Here is a 17,973-nt window from a genome sequence, read left to right as displayed (position 1 = left end):
GATATTACTAGATGAATATGTACTTATAGGTTTCAGAAAGATGGCCTAAAAAAAAAAAACTAGTGCCTTGGTAAATTATTGCATGCAATTCTTACAAATCTGTTACCCCTTTATATTTGGAATTTTATGTCATCTTTGTTCTGTTTATTTTTATCTTATTCCTGCTTTCATGCCCTTTTGAATTATCATTAAATAAAAATTCATCGATGTGTATATTTGTTATAAGATCATCTTTATGTGAATATTTTCTCACTTATAATTCATTTATATTTTGGTTTCTTTAGTTATAAGGTCGAATCTTACGAAACTTGAGTTCAACGCACTTGATGTCACCGACAAAAATTATTTGACATGGATTCTTGATGCGGAAATCCATCTAAGTGCTATGGGCCTCGGTGACACAATCAAAGAGGGCAATAAGGCCTCTGAACAAGATAAGGCAAAGGCCATGATATTTCTTCGCCATCATCTTGATGAAGGATTGAAAACTGAATATCTGACTATTAAAGATCCATCAACTCTTTGGAAGGATCTCAAAGAAAGATATGACCACCAGAAAACGGTGATACTCCCTAAAACTCGCTATGATTGGCTACACTTGCGATTGCAAGATTATAAAAGTGTGAGCGAGTTTAACTCTGCCATGTTCAAAATTACATCTCAATTGAAATTATGTGGCGAGAATATCACCGATAAAGATATGTTGGAAAAAACATATTCGACTTTCCATGCCAATAATATGCTCTTGCAGCAACAATATCGTGAACGTGGGTTCACGAAATATTCTGAGCTGATTTCTGTTTTGCTCCTTGCTGAACAAAATAATGAACTTTTGTTGAAAAATCATCAAGCACGTCCAACTGGCTCAACACCATTCCCTGAAGTGAATGCGGTGACTAATAATGAATATAGAGATAATAAATCATTTGGACGTGGACGTGGGCATGGATATAGACGTGGGCGTGGACGTGCCCGTGGTCATGGTTTTGGGCGTGGTAGAGGCCGTAATCAACAAAATCCCCCCAACTTTAAAAGGAAGCCTTACTATCAGAAACGGACAACAAATGAGGGGCAACCCGAGGGAAGTACGATGGTTAAAAGGGGTGAAAGTACTTGTAGTCGTTGTGGTATGAAAGGTCATTGGAGAAGTACATGTCGTACTTCCAAGCACTTTGCTGACCTATATCAAGCATCTTTAAAGAATGTTGAAACTAATTTTACCGAACAGAATGATCCCTTAGGGCTCTCCCATCTTGAAGCACACCTTGGAAGTGATACTCAAGTTGATCCTCCGGCCTTTACTCACATGGAAGTCGGTGATTTCTTTGAAGATGTTGATGTGAATATGCCTAAATTTGGTGGTGATGAGCCTAAGAATAATTAAGAAAGCCCTTACATTGCTTGTTGAACGTTTTCCTTATTTACTTTGGATTGTTAGTACTTAATTTTTGAACTATGATAATCATCCTTATCAGTTGCTTATGTAATTTTCTTTAATGAAGTACTTGAGATGTTTTACCTCTACTTCTAATATTATTTTATTTTTCATGAAGAAATATGGCCAGCAACCTCTCATCATGTACTATAAAAGATGAGGAATCTTTTTGTTTGGCAGACAGTGCAACCACACATACAATTTTAAAAGATCAAAAATATTTTTCGCATCTAACATTAGCCAAAGCTAATGTAAATACAATATCGGGTGCATCAAATATAATTGAAGGCTCCGGAAGAGCAAGTATAGTGCTACCTAATGGTACATGTTTGTTGATTGAAAATGCACTGTTCTCCACCCGATCAAAAAGAAATCTTTTGAGTTTTAAAGATATACGCCACAATGGCTATCATATTGAGACAACAAATGAACTTGAAAGTGAATATTTGTGTATCACGACTACTGTCTCAGGGAGGAAACATGTGATAGAAAAACTCCCATCATATAATTCTGGATTATATTATAATTTCATAAATCCAGTTGAGTCACACATGACTATTAATACAAGATCTGTTGACCCGACAAATTTTATTATATGGCATGATCGTTTAGGCCATCCGGGTTCAACAATGATGCGAAGAATTATTGAAAATTCAAATGGACATCAACTCAAAAACAAAATTGTTCCATTGTCCAAAGATTTGTCATGTGTTGCTTGTTTTGAAGGAAAATTGATAACAAAACCATCCCTTGTGAAAGTTGCAATCGAATGCCCAAAATTTTTGGAGCGAATTCAAGGAGATATATGTGGACCAATTATCCCATCTAGTGGGCCATTTCAGTACTTTATGGTACTCATTGATGCATCAACAAGATGGTCACATGTTAGTTTATTGTCCACTCGTAATGTTGCTTTTGCACGACTCCTTGCTCAAATAATTCGATTACGAGCACAATTTCCTGATTATAATATAAAGAAAATACGATTGGACAATGCAGGAGAATTTACATCCCAATCTTTTAAAGATTATTGTATGTCTATTGGGATTGAAGTGGAGCATTCTGTTGCCCACACACACGTACACTCAAAATGGTCTTGCCGAGTCTTTCATTAAAAGGCTACAACTAATTGCGAGACCATTACTTATGAGAACAAATTTACCAACTACTGCCTGGGGACATGCAATATTACATGCGGCTTCTTTAGTTCGGTTAAGACCGACTTCTTATCATCAATATTCCCCCATGCAACTTGTAAATGGTAAAGAACCAAATATCTCTCATTTAAGAGTTTTTGGTTGTGCAGTTTACGTTCCAATATCTCCTCCCCAACGAACAAAAATGGGACCTCAAAGGAGGTTAGGAGTATATATTGGATTTGAATCTCCCTCGATTATTAAATATTTGGAGCCCATGACTGGTGATTTATTCACGGCAAGATTTGCCGATTGTCAATTTGATGAGACAGTTTTTCCTGCATTAGGGGGAGATAAGACAAAATTTGAAAAAGAAAAGCAAGAAATTTTGTGGAATGCAGTGTCCCTGTCTCATTATGATCCTCGTACAAATCAATGTGAACTTGAAGTTCAAAAGATTATCCACCTACAAGAAGTCGCAAATAGATTGCCTGATGCATTTACTGATGTCAAAAATGTGACAAAGTCACATATACCAGCTGTTAATGTTCCTTGTAAGATTAAACTTCCTGAAGAAGATAATAAAATCATGCTAGCAAATGAATCTAAAGCACGCCAGAAGCGTGGTAGACCTATTGGATCCAAGGATAAAACTCCAAGAAAAACAAGGAGACTTGATAATAAAGCTGGAACATCAAATGACATCGTAGAATTGATGATCACTGAAGAGACGTCTTCCAAAGATGATCAAACACCTGAAATTGTTGACAATGAAGAGATCTCGATAAATTATGTCATTTCAGGAAAGAGGTGGAATAGAAAAGAAATTGTCATGGATGATATATTTGCATATGCAGCTGCACTTGACATTTCTGAGGAAATCGAGGATCATGAACCTAGATCGATCTATGAATGTAAAAGAAGAAATGATTGGCCAAAATGGAAAGAAGCTATTGAAGCTGAACTGAAATCACTTGAAAAACGCCAAGTTTTTGGACCTATTGTCCAAACACCTGCAGGTATAAAACCCGTCGGATATAGATGGGTATTTGTGCGTAAAAGAAATGAGAAAAATGAAATTGTGAGATACAAGGCACGCCTTGTTGCTCAAGGTTTCTCACAAAGACCGGGAATCGATTACGAAGAAACTTATTCCCCGGTAATGGATGCAACAACATTCAGATTTTTAATAAGTTTATCAATTCTAGAAGGGCTCCGAATGAATTTAATGGATGTTGTAACTGCCTACTTGTATGGATCACTCGATAGTGACATTTACATGAAAATCCCTGATGGGTTAAAAATGCCTGAAGCATATAGTTCAAGACCCCGAGATATTTACTCAATTAAATTACAGAGATCATTATACGGATTGAAACAGTCGGGTCGTATGTGGTACAATCATCTCAGTGAATATCTTTTGAAAGATGGATATACCAATAATGTAATATGTCCATGTGTTTTTATTAAAAGGACAAATTGGGGTTTACTATCATTGCAGTATATGTTGATGATTTAAACATCATTGGAACCCCAGATGAACTTAATGAGACGATTGAATATTTGAAAAAAGAGTTTGAAATGAAGGACTTGGGTAAAACAAAACTCTGCCTTGGTTTTCAAGTTGAACATTTATCTACTGGAATCTTTGTCCACCAGTCTTCGTATATTGAAAAGATTCTTAAACGGTTTATTATGGATAAGGCATATCCTGTGAGTACACCCATGGTTGTACGATCATTAGAAAAGAATAAGGATCCATTCCGCCCAAGAGAAAAGGGAGAAGAACTTCTTGGTCCTGAAGTACCATATCTTAGTGCCATTGGTGCACTAATGTATCTTGCCAATTGTACACGTCCTGATATTGCATTTTCTGTCAACCTTTTGGCAAGACATAGTTCTGCTCCAACTCGAAGACATTGGACTGGTGTGAAACAAATATTTAGATATCTTCGAGGAACAATGGATATGGGTTTATTTTATTCTAAAGACTCAAAAGTGGAATTAGTTGGCTATGCAGATGCAGGATATCGGTCTGATCCACACAAAGGAAGATCACAAACAGGTTATGTATTCACATATGGTGATACCGCAATATCTTGGCGGTCTACAAAGCAGACTCTTCCAACAACTTCTTCGAATCATGCTGAGTTATTGGCGCTACATGAAGCTAGTCGAGAATGTGTTTGGCTAAGGTCTTTGGTCCATCATATTCGAGAATCGAGCGGTCTGTTAGTCAATAAAGGAAGCCCTACTATTTTATTTGAAGATAATGAAGCATGCATCACTCAGACTCGAGAAGGTTACATTAAAGGTGATAGGACAAAGCACATCGATCCAAAGTTCTTCTTTTCCCATGAACTTCAACAAAGGGGTGAAATTGATGTTTGTCAGATTCGATCATGTGAAAATCCAGCAGACTTGTTCACAAAAGCACTTCCTACATCTTCCTTCGAGAAGCTGGTACACAAGATTGGGATGCGTAAATTTCGAGATCTATGCTGATTTTCATAGTCATGTTAAAATGAGGGGGAGATATAATGCACTCTTTATTACACGTGTAACACATGTACTCTTTTTCCTTCACTAGGGTTTTTCCCACAGGGTTTTTCCTAGTAAGGTTTTAATGAGGCATGTTGTTTATACGAGTCATTCAAGGGGGAGTGTTATATATTTGAATGACTTTTAACCTTACAACTTACCCCATTAATTCTCACACCCTTTGGCTTTTCATTTTACACCCTTTGGCTTTTCATGCTACTTGTAACCTACAAACTCTAGCCCTATATAAACCATTGTAAGATATGTGATTGTGATATATGAAATAAAAATCTCCTCTATTCTCTTAGTCATTTTGTTCTTGTAATGCTCTCTATATAATATATTCTATATTAGTTTGTAACAAGTATAAATTTTATTGTAATCTTAAGTGTTTTTTGCTAATAAACACTTAAGAGAATCTTAATAAAACATTCGCTACTACATAGTTGGCAAAACATGATTAAATATTTTGGACCATGTTTAATAGAATTTATTTATGATGAGATTAAACATATGAGAACACTTGAAAATGATTGATATATAATATTAAGATTCTGGCGAGTAATTTAATAAATATATTCTATTACTGAGTCTCGTAAGTTCTTAAAAATGTTTGATATAGAGTTTGTAAACATCAAAAAAAAAATTGTAAACTTTACATCAAAATATTTAGTATAAATTTATTGGAATCTTATTTTAGTTTAATAAAAAAAATATTTTTATAATATTTGATGAAATTATATTTAAAAATTATCCGATAAACACATTATATATGAAGAATTATAATGAATATTTTGAATTAAAATATATCAGAATTGTATTTAAGGTGTCTAAGGAACACCTTAAAGATTCTTGTGAAAATAAGATTCACGATATTAAAGAATCTGATATGTACATTTTTATAATATCACGATCATCTTAAAAAATCTTGTAAAAATTATCCGATATGTACATTTTAATAATACCACGATCATCTTAAAGAATCTTTATCATTATCTTTACTTTGATCTTTAAAATAATTTTTAATACGATCTTTAAAATAATCTTTATTACGATCTTTATAAAGATTCTCTTAAGTAATCTTTTTAAATGATTTTGTAAGATCTCATAAAATATTTACTAGAATCTGTTAATTTTTGTAAAAATATCCATAACATATTCCAACGAATCTGTGATAAATTGCATAATGTAATTTATAGTAATATATTAATTGTAAAATTTTTAATTTATTTTAATAGAGCACCCAAATCTTCATACAATCTATTTAAAAAAGGTATGATTAATGAAATATGTATCATTAATGGTAGTTATTCTAAGATCTTTACATACATGGAAACAATTTAAATAGTATATTATAAAGAACTGTAACTGTGTTTTTGATGGTAATTAATCCGCATAATTATGGAAGTACAATTAACAAAATCGTATGATTAATGTATGCATAATGCGTATTTTTAAAATATAATATACTACCCCTAGAGTTTAAACAAGGAAGAATACCAGTATGTATGTATAGCATATAGACCACAAGATCAAAAGAGAATCAATGGTAGAGATCATGGTCTCTCAGGTCTCCCGCTACTCCCCGGTCTCTTTTGAACCTCTCCCTATATATATATATATATATATATATATATATATATATATATATATATATATATATATACACACATTAAATGAGGAAAGTTATTTGGAGTCCTATAATTTGTTGGAATCTTGGAGTCCCAATCCAGGCCCTCCATTTTGATTTAGATCCAATGGCTAATAGGTTTTTTGATTTAATTTTTAAAAGGTATATTTTGCTTTATTTTTTTACACAGATAGGGATGCATAACTGCCTGCTTGTTGCTTGAATCACGCGGCGGTTACAACTGCTCGAGTGTTTACTGGATTATGGGAAGAAAAAAAAAGTCCTGCATTCGTTGTTTCTTCTTTTTTCCTTTTCATCTTTTCTTTCTTTGATCCTTAGCAGGCAATAAATATAACTAATGGAGCACTTTCTTTTGTTTAACATAACTGATGTCTAATGTCTAATAAGAAAGAAGATTCGTGTAAGTTCTGCAGTTTCTGTTACGTTGAAAAGGTTTCTCCAGATATTCCTACATCGACTAATTGTGTGCAAGACATGTTCTACATAGTGATGGATAGGAAACAGTTTTGCTTATTTTTTAATAGGTAACAGGGTTCTGCTTAGTCTAGTAAACGCAGTACTTTGACAATGAACTTAATAATCATTAAAAAAAAGGAACACATGTTGCGTGACAATTACAGAACTTGGGCAGATTCGCGCACAAACAAATATACAATAATCCAGAACAATTTAGATTATCCAAATTAGAGTCGTGCACCCTTTCATTGCGAACATCTAATCCGCAGGACTTCATCAGCTCTTCTTAATAAGATTTAACGTCTGTTTGCTTTTGTATTGCTCTCTTCGAGGACCTCCTATAACCCACAACTACGTCTAACTTTTCTGTCACAAAGTTATCGTCCAAATTCACAAATACTGGACTCTTCTTCGGCAAATTAAAAACCCACGGGCTTTCAATCAAACAGCTACTTTGCCTCCTACCTGCGTTAACATTTGAAAAGGAATACACCTGTTACGCAAAATATAAACTTGACAATATTTATCATAGATGTTCCAAGATACTAGTCTGTTAGAAACTGGAAGGACACGTTAAAAACAAGAATCTCCGATAGCCAAAAAAACAAATCAAATGCATAATCACTTATTATGCAACTTCAAGATGAAATTAGTAACATAGTGCAAAACTAAACCAAAAAATATGTAGATACTACAATATTACAAATTTGCAGGCTAGATTAACAGTTGCAATCTTCGTTCCCAACAAAACATAACCAATACAGTATCACATATGACACAAATTCAGCATCAAACGATAACAGAGTGCATGACTCATCAACAAATTATCTAGAATATTACCAAAATGTTAATCTAGAATATTACAAAGTTGCAAGACATATTATAAGGTACAATATTCAATTCCAAACATACGCACCAAATGCAGTATCCCATTGAACAAGATGCCCGGTTCCAAATTAATCACAAAGTACAGAACTCAACCACAAGATGCATTACAAAGGCCTAATTCAATCGAAACAGTCAACATCTAAAAAAGTGTTCTATACTGATTCCAACGGGAGGGACTTCTTGAAACGGGTAACCTATACGTTTTAGATTTATTGAAGTACTAAACATGAAAAAAAAAAAGCGCCTCTTTGTCTTTTCTGTCGAATTCGTGGTGGTATCAACTTAGTTATATGTCAAATCTAATATCAAAGGAAGTAGATAAAAATTTATTCTTATGCCAGCTAAACTATTGCCAAGTGCCAAAAATTTCAAGACCTGATGCTATTTGGTTTTGCCCAACTAGGTAGAGTCCCTATTCAATATTAAAAGCATAGGGAAACATTGGCAAGTGTTAATTTAGCTACTCTACTTGATTTTTAGTGTTATTTACTAGTTCACCTTGTCGTACTAAAGAAACATGACTTTGTAAAAGGACAAAAGAAATCCTTTTAGGGACTTCCATAAAAAAGAGTTTAAAATCTAGATTTTAAGTTTATTCCTCTTTGACATTATGCCCACATTTGTTGCAAGTTTCCACATCTATACATTTCCCCAACTAATGCCAGGAGACTTTGAAATGATCTTTCTATAGAAATGTAGCCTCTTTCACAATAAACTCTATCAAGGTATCTTGTAAACATCTGGTCCAAGAATTTGGTTCAAGTTAATATGAGTACTTTCACATAAAGCACCAAAACCCTGCACACAACCCTATCCCATCTGTAATTTTTCAAGTATGTCTCTCGATCATTTATAAACTTTAATAAGTTACTCCTATTACTGACATAGCCCCAACCAAAAAAATTCAAGATTAGGCAAATGCAAGACAACCCAGTCAATGGGGAACCCATACAATCACATAGTATGCAATTGCAGGATAAAAATAACAACCAAATGCAGGACTTAACAACTAATTATCTTCAAACAAGAAAATTACACAGATGCGGGACACATAAAAATGTGCAATCTTCCTTCCGGAAAATACATATCAAATTTAAGCATCACACAGAACACAACTGCAGGATGAAGAAACTCAAAAAGCGCACAACTAAACCACAAAATGCATTTAAATTGTCAAGAATGTACTGCACACCAAAAGCCCCAAATTCCATCGAGTCAATTATTATCCAAAACAAAAGGGAGTTTGGTGTAATATGCAGAGTTTGAACACACACAAATTTCGATTTCTAAAAATCTCCTAAAAACAAGGAGAGCCGACAATTGCAGCACCACCATTCAATGAGGCTACCGGCAAATGGAGGAGAATCCATTCATTCGGGATGCCGGATTTCATTGAATCAGTCTTTCCAGCGGCAAGAACAACGACATGCAAAGCAATTGAAGGACATAATGAGAAGATAGTGGGCATACCTTAACTCATCTTCGAACAAAATTGATGCGTCCTGCAAAAGCTCTAACTGGTGGTTGTGTTTAGTATATATGGTTCTGCACCTAGGGTTATACACAGCGAAAATCAGGGATTAGGTGGTAACGGCCGTACTAGTGTTTATCACCGAAGGATGCGGGATACACGCGAAAGTGAAGTTCAAAAATGCTTGAAAATTGTCAGCGGTATATTTGATCATTAAATCAGAGCCATGGGATCTTTTTAAGATCCAACGGTGGATCTTAGGGACTCCAAATTCTTAAAAGCAATAGTGTTCCACAGAACTCCACTCTATATATATATATATATATATATATATATATATATATATATATATATATATAGTCTAACTAAAAAAACTCCATTATTTAAAATAACATCGAAAAATATAGTAATTACTTTTTTTAACTAAAACACATTATTTTTTTCATATATTCTAACTAAAAAATTATATATAATTATTAATAAATAACTTGTGATATTTTTCAACCAAAATACTTTAACATTATTTTTAAATACTCTAATGGACTCACTTTAAAAGTAATATTATAAATCTATAATATACTATTATACTGTCACATCTAAAACATGAAAATTTTAGTTAGTTGGTCGGCGAGCCAGTTGGTATTCGACCCACGAACCTCTTTAATTTATAACATGTTATAATATATTTTTTATTATCTATTAAACCAAAATATTAAAAATTAGGTTAGTATGATGAGTCGGTATTTGGTTTTACGCGTCTCTTTTAACTTATAATATGTTCCATACTATATTATTAATTATTAATAACGAAATATTAAAAGATTGATTGATCGATTTATATTTGATTTTATAGATCTCCCTAAATTATAAGATGAAAAAAACATATTTTAACATTCTGAGTAAAATATATGTGTTCGGCCTAATTTTTAATTAGCTATTTGACGGAATTAACTATTAAGAATTTATCAGCTGTTAAATAAGAAATTTATTTAATCATAATATTTTATCATAATTTTATCCTCACAATAATATCAGTTTAAGTTAAAATATATACAATAAAATAGCAAATATTATAACCGCCCGTGCCAACATTCAAAAGAGGGACTCCTTATATGGAGTTACATAGTGCGCCACTATAAATCATCAATTTTATTATAAATTCTGTTATAGAATACATATAAAACGTGATTCTAATATAGAATACTATAAAATAAATCTATTTTAAGTAATTTAATACTTAAAATTTGATTAAAAAAAGTATATTTTCGAAACTGATTCTACAACAGAATAATTCTGGATGATTATTATTCTGTTATAGAATCATGTTGAGATATTGCATAATTTTAGATGATCTTTGGAATAAAAAAATTGTATAACTTCGTTTTCGGTTTAATAATCAAAATTTGCAATTATATTTCATAAAAAATATAATAGAATATATATTATGTATATATTTATAACGACACTCCATATAAGAGGGTATGTTATGGAATGCTATCATATATATATATATATATATATATATATATATATATATATATATATATATATATATATATATATATATATATATATATATATATATAGGAGTAAGATCCTAAGAGAACTTTTTTATCGAGAGAACCGAGAGAACTAGCATATCTACCGTAGATCAGCCATTTTAATCTAATGGCTACTATAATTAGGATATATATATATATATATATATATATATATATATATATATATATATATTTGAAATTAGTAGTAGAGAAAGAAAGATGACTGCTTGGTGTCATTTTTATTTCTGGATAGAACTACTTACAGACAACAGAAGAGTGAACGTACAGTTGAAACTCGATTAAGTAATAATCGATAAAGTAATATCCTCTACTAAAATAATATTTTTTCTAGTCCCAACATAATGTAAATAGTGTATTTTTACTCTCAATAAAGTAATAAACTTGATAAAGTAATTTTTTTCATTGGTTCCAACGTTATTACTTTAAATAGGTTTAACTGTAATTTTTTTAAGACAAATAATTAAATATATTCAACAATTTCTTTACCTAAGCATCCGGCTAGTGGTTCTAAGAAATACCCCGAGATACAGGTCTAGTTTTGTTGGGCCATTCAATGTGTCTCTGATTAATTTCAGTATTCTTTAACCTGTAGTACAAGGATTTTTTAAAAATGAACGGTATATATTAATTTAATGTTGGATTCCGTAAGCTGTTCCTTTAATTATATTTATAAACATTCAGGACTGATGCATATACTTGTAAATTTATGTATTTTAGTTTAAATTATTAATTATAGATTTCGTTTAACGTAGAGATTTTAATTAAAGTTAATTATTGTTTCTTCATAATATTCAGATTCTTTGTAATATTCTAATAAATATATATGTTATTTATTTTGAGAGTGAGGTAAGCGTTTTTTAAATAGGAAGATATTGATTTGATTTGCATTAAATTGTTATTGATTGTCATTAATAACTTGATAGTTGTTACCATTTTAACATCAATATACCCCTCAACAATGATACATGACTTTGAAATTATTACAGATTTGCCATTACTAGAATATAGTATCATTAATTAATAATCTGGTGTGGATTAACGGTCTAGATGGGGATCCTCCGGTTCTCTTGATAAAATGGTTCTCTCTCGAACCTTACTCATATATATATATATATATATATATATATATATATATATATATATATATATATATATATATATATATATATATATATATTTGAAATTAGTAGTAGAGAAAGAAAGATGACTGCTTGGTGTCATTTTTATTTCTGGATAGAACTACTTACAGACAACAGAAGAGTGAACGTACAGTTGAAACTCGATTAAGTAATAATCGATAAAGTAATATCTTCTACTAAAATAATATTTTTTCTAGTCCCAACATAATGTAAATAGTGTATTTTTACTCTCAATAAAGTAATAAACTTGATAAAGTAAATTTTTTTCATTGGTTCCAACGTTATTACTTTAAATAGGTTTAACTGTAATTTTTTTAAGACAAATAATTAAATATATTCAACAATTTCTTTACCTAAGCATCCGGCTAGTGGTTCTAAGAAATACCGGGAGATATAGGTCTAGTTTTGTTGAGCCATTCAATGTGTCTCTGATTACTCAGTGAAATCCTCCAACCTAAATATTTGATTGGGATTAGCTTCTTGACCTCTCTTCTTTTGTCGAATCCCTTTCCACACTCAGCGAAGTCTTGCCTTTCAACAAGCCTACTTCTCATAGCTATAATGACAATCAACTATAACATTTTGTTTATTATCTTCAAAATTTTTTGAATAAAGATATAAAGTATAAAGTATAAAACATATTTGAAAATCAAGAAATGAAAGTAATCCTTCAGCCCTCAATCACCTGTAAGAAACTAAAGTGGGACATAGGAGATTAGATACTCTGCAAAGATGTTTACACGTTCAGCGTACACAAACATAAAATGACATAAGGTTCGCCCAGCACAGAGTGTACAAGTTACAATAATTTTTACATACAATAAACTGGACCCTGAAATTGTTACATGAATCCACACATATCACCCCAATCAAACCAACCATTTTCTACCCAACATGATTGTTCCACAGCCAAAAGAATGAAGTTTTATAAAAACAATATAGAAATTGAACAAAATATAAGTAATCCAGATTATATTACATACTTCTCTTTCAAATAAACAAGTATAATTTAGTAACCATGATGATTTTTTTAGAGAGCACTCTTCTTGACCTTGTGTCTGTAAAACACTTTCTTCTTCTTGTTGGTGCAGTTCTCAATAGTAAGCACAATCTTCCCTGCTTCATTAGTCCTGAAAGTGTTGCGAATCGGTGCTTCAGCGGAACCTAGTTTCTTTTCCTTTTGGACAATAATGGTGTATGAGCATTCGTCGGCAGGTACAAATTCCTCCTTGTAGTTTACATCCCCGCCCAGAACTGTTATATCCCAGATGAATGTAGTTCCAGCCTGTGATCATTCACAAGACGCGATATTATTATTAAAATGCAGAACAAATTTACATGGATCGATGTCAGTAAAGTAATGCCAATGACATACCTCTGGTGCAGGTATTTCAATAGTTGCTGTAGATGTAGCCTTAATAATAAGCTCTGAAGCAGTACAGTCTTCTGCTGAAAACTCGAAATCGCTGTCTCTCTTAAGGCCACCATACTGGATGGGGATTTGCTCGACAGAAATGTACCTATTCAATTACGCTCTTGGTTAATAATAAGCTTTGAAGCAATACATCTTTAGAATTAATAAAACAGCCTCACTGCTGCAAGAGTGTTTGAATACATTTTACCTTTCCAAGAACCCATTCAATGAACAATGAGCGGTTGGACCAATTATGTTTAATTTGGTTTTGTATTCTAGAAGTAAACAACTTTTAAAGATAATTTTGGGTTGCTGGTAATGTTTTCTATTTAGAAATAGTAGTGAGTATCAAGAACTTCAAGCTAATCTATGAGCAGTGACATCAAGTATGTTCTTTTCCTGGCTTATCAAATTCACCAAGCATGTTCAGTTTGGTTTTCATGAATTCACCAGATATTAAGAATGAATTTTAACAGATATGTAATGTTAATAAATTGATTTAGGAAAAGTAGTGAAATGTCAAGAACTACATTCCCATATGCTCTACAATACGCGGAATGAGGGGGTGGGGGGGTCTAATTTTGAAACAGATAATAAGGGAACTTGGTCTGCAATTTCTTTAGAGAGTTCGAGTCACTTACTTCAGCAAGGTCTCAGTGACCTTGGCTGGGCGGGCAAAAACTAATTTGCTCTTGGTTCGTTGGGTCAGCAAAGTAGAGAACACAGCATTGTAGGCATAGTACCAGAAAGAAACATTGATGAAGATCTACAAAAAAAAACACCAAAATACTTAAGTGTTTAGAAATTTCACAAAACAGAAACCAGATTAGAGAGCAATATTTTAAAACAAATTGGAAAGAAACTTACATTTCTAGCAACAAATTCTGGATAATTGTCCTGAAGTAGAGCAAGAGCTTTCTTAATAGCAAGGCGAACCTCCTTTTTAGCTGGTCCAGGGGAGTTCTTGAGATCTGTAACTTGGAGCAGAGAAGTGACACCAGTGGGCTTAAGCTCTAGTTTCTGAATACCCCTCTCCATCAACTGAAACCTCCACCGTAAGAAGAAATCACGCTTCTCTTCACTTCCAAAAGTCTTTTGGTAGAGCTCCTCATCATCTAACACACCAAAGATGTTGTAACAAATAGGGTGACCTTCGCGATCAACACCACTCATGTATCCAGCCAATGACAAATCAGTTCCCAAATCTTCGTCCAAGATTGAATCAATTTTCCATTCTTTCCTCCACTCAAGGGTCTTTTTGAGCATCTCAAAGGCCTCATTGACCTTAAAATCTCTAGCCCTCAAGAATTTCAAGAGGACTACATCAGTTCCCTCGTCAAGCTTACTAGGTAAAAGTGGAACTCCCCAGAGTGAAATATCCTTGTCAACGACAACTTCCTCCTCAACTTTCTTTTCCTCCTCACATACTTCAACAACCTCCTCAACTTTCTTTTCTTCCTCAGCTACCTCAATAACCTCCTCAACCTTCTTTTCTTCCTCGCATTCTTCAGTTTTGATCTCCTCCACTACTTCCTCCACAACTACCTCAGGTTCTTTCTCCTCGCATACTTCAGTTTCAACCACCTCCACTACTTCCTCTTTTTCTTTCTCCTCCACCTTCTCCTCGCACTCAGGCTTTGATTCTGCATCCACCTTGTCATCCCCCTCGGGCTTTGGCTCTTCCTCAACCTTTTCATCACCCTCGGGCTTCAACTCTTCCTTCTTCTCCTCTACCTCCTTCTTAGACTTTTTACCAAACAGACTGTGACCCTTGAAGGCTTCTTGAATTGTTGATTTGAACTTATTCAACCCCTTCTTCTCAACACTCTTCTTCGAAGATTCCTCTCCTTCTTCCACCTTTTCCTTCTCCTCAACCGTCTCACTCTCCTTCTCCTTAACATCCTCCTGCACCACTTCTTTCTCACACTCTTCCTTCTTCTCTTCATCTTTTTTCTCTTCCACAACTTCCTCCACCTTTGCTTTCTCTTCCACAACTTCCTCCACTTTAGGCTCCTCTTTCTTAAACAGACCATGACCCTTAAAGGCCTCTCCAATTTTCGATTTCAACTTATTCAACCCCTTCTTCTCACCACTCTTTTTCGAAGACTCCTCTCCTCCTTCCACCACCTTCTCCTTCTCCTCCACCTTCTCAGCCTCCTCTTTCACCTCAACACTCTCCTCCACTTTCTCAGCCTCCTCTTTCACACACTCCTCCTCTTTCACCTCCTCCTTCTTCTCTTCCTCCACCTTAGCTTTCTCCTCCACAACTTCCTCAACCTTAACCTCATCCTTCTTGAACAAACCTTGAATTGTCGCAATCAAGCCCTTCTTCTCCCCACTCTTCTTTGAAGACTCCTCCCCCTCAACCTTCTCCTTCTCCTCAACCTTCTCAACCTCCTTCTCCTCAACACACTCCACCACTTCTTCCTTTTCCTTAGTCTCCACCACAACAACCTCCTCAACTTTAGCCTCCTCCTTCTTAAACAAATTGTTCCCAAGAATAGCTTCCTCAAGCTTGGCCTTGAAATCACTCAAAGCCTTCTTTTCATGATCCTTCAAATCAGAAACAAAATTACTCTCTTCCTTAAAAGAAGGAGTCTTCTCAACACTCTCAGGCTCAGCTTCAACATCTTTCTTCACCTCAACCACCTCAGCAACCTCAGCCACCTCATCCACAACTTTCTTCTCTTCTTGATGAGAAACAGTAGCAACTTCAGCTTTAATCACCTCAACAGTCATGATTTCTACTCAAAAAACAAAAAAAAGTAAAAAATTTCTTAACAAAATAAAAAAGATTGTGCAAAATATCACAACACAGAAAAGTGTAGCAAAAGTTAGAGAAAACCCAACTCACCTTAGGCAAGATTTGATGAGAAAAAATAGAGAGGATATTTTTTGTAGTGAGAATATAGGATGGTGATGTATGAGATTATATATATACTACAATATGTGTTAATGTGAAATTACTGAGTGTAAAAAGACCCTTAACAACAACGGTCATCTATCTGGATACCAGCGCACATGAGGAGCCGTTGCTATTCTTTTGGTTGAGACTTTTGCTTACCTGGACACCAGCTAAATTCGGCTTTCTGGGCCCACTTTTATCAAGCTAGAATTGACCTGGTCCAAAACAAAAATAACATGTACTTTCTGTAAGAGAACAAATTTATTACAGATTCTAGTTATGTTGTGTTGTTATTGTACTTTGTAGCAGGGTGTGGAGGTAGAGTCATTTTAATGTTTTGGTATTGTCATTTATCTTTGGTTATAATTATATTATAAAAGTTATGATAAAAATTTATTCTTTTGTGTTTGTATGTATCATTATTTTTTTTAGTTAAGTTGACAAAATTTGAAATTGTTAATATTATATATGATTTAATCTAGAATTGTTATTAAAGTAGTCTACTGTACATTGAAATTTCACAAGTTACCATTACATATGTTACGTTGTTGATTCTCCATTTGTGTTGTTCAAAATATTACTAAACAGAACATTCTTATGCTATCAATATTAGAATATCTCAATATAGTTATACTGCATTTTTAAAACATTTAGCTATTCGCAATAAATTAGAAGGGCTGAATTCGAAATTATAAAAGTAAAAAGAATTCAGTTACCCCTTTAAATACTCCTTCCACACATATTTCCTCTGAAATACATAGATCTCCGAATTATGTTGAATATTATTAATTCTTAAATTTCATAACCATTTTTGTAATATCAAGGTCTTGTGAGGAATATTATATCTTAGAATAAAAAGAGTTAAATAAAATTTGTAATCCTTAATTTCGGTCACACGAGTACCTATACTTTTTTATTTTTATGTGAAAATTTGTAATTAGAATATTTTAAATTTGTAAATTTTTTATTCTCAACCTCTTTTCCGTTAAAACTTATCGTTAACGTTATATTTTCAATTGTTTATCTTATCTTACTTTTCAGATTTAAGTCATTTGTTTTTAAGAAAATATGAAAATGTTTTTTTTTTCCAAGTTTATCCAAATACACATTAGATAAACATTTTCTACATTTTCTAGAAATACTCTTTTCTTGAATTAGGGGTGTGTATGGGCTAACTTAGAAAAAATTACACATTTTCATTTTTTTATAAATAAATGACCTAATTTTGACAAATGAGGTAAAACAAACATGATCATAAAATATAAATATAGCTGAAATTTTAATAAAAAAAACGCTTTTAAGCTACAAAATACAAGAAATTATAAAATTTCGATTAGAAACGGTCACACATACTAACACATATTTGGATCGAAAT

General features: G+C 33.0%; 2 protein-coding genes across 2 annotated transcripts; one reads left to right on the top strand and one right to left on the bottom strand.

The window, feature by feature from the left end:
* Positions 1 to 385: 385 nt before the first annotated feature.
* Positions 386 to 1,384, top strand: LOC108207372 (uncharacterized). The gene has a single exon (XM_017377824.1). The coding sequence runs from the start codon at positions 386 to 388 to the stop codon at positions 1,382 to 1,384; it is 999 nt and encodes a 332-aa protein (XP_017233313.1).
* An 11,645-nt stretch (positions 1,385 to 13,029) lies between these two features.
* On the bottom strand, positions 13,030 to 16,687 carry LOC108209194 (patellin-4). The gene is made up of 5 exons (XM_017379977.2): positions 16,548 to 16,687; positions 14,561 to 16,437; positions 14,335 to 14,459; positions 13,655 to 13,799; positions 13,030 to 13,564 (listed from the first exon to the last, which is right to left on the bottom strand). Exons 2-5 carry the CDS (start codon positions 16,430 to 16,432, stop codon positions 13,310 to 13,312), a joined length of 2,397 nt encoding a protein of 798 aa, XP_017235466.1. The 5' UTR covers positions 16,433 to 16,437; positions 16,548 to 16,687; the 3' UTR covers positions 13,030 to 13,309.
* Positions 16,688 to 17,973: the final 1,286 nt, after the last annotated feature.

The sequence above is a fragment of the Daucus carota genome, chromosome 2 (genome assembly GCF_001625215.2).
Source record: "Daucus carota subsp. sativus chromosome 2, DH1 v3.0, whole genome shotgun sequence".
In the NCBI taxonomy this organism is placed as follows: Eukaryota; Viridiplantae; Streptophyta; class Magnoliopsida; order Apiales; family Apiaceae; genus Daucus; species Daucus carota.
This window is presented reverse-complemented; position numbering and strand designations above follow the sequence as displayed.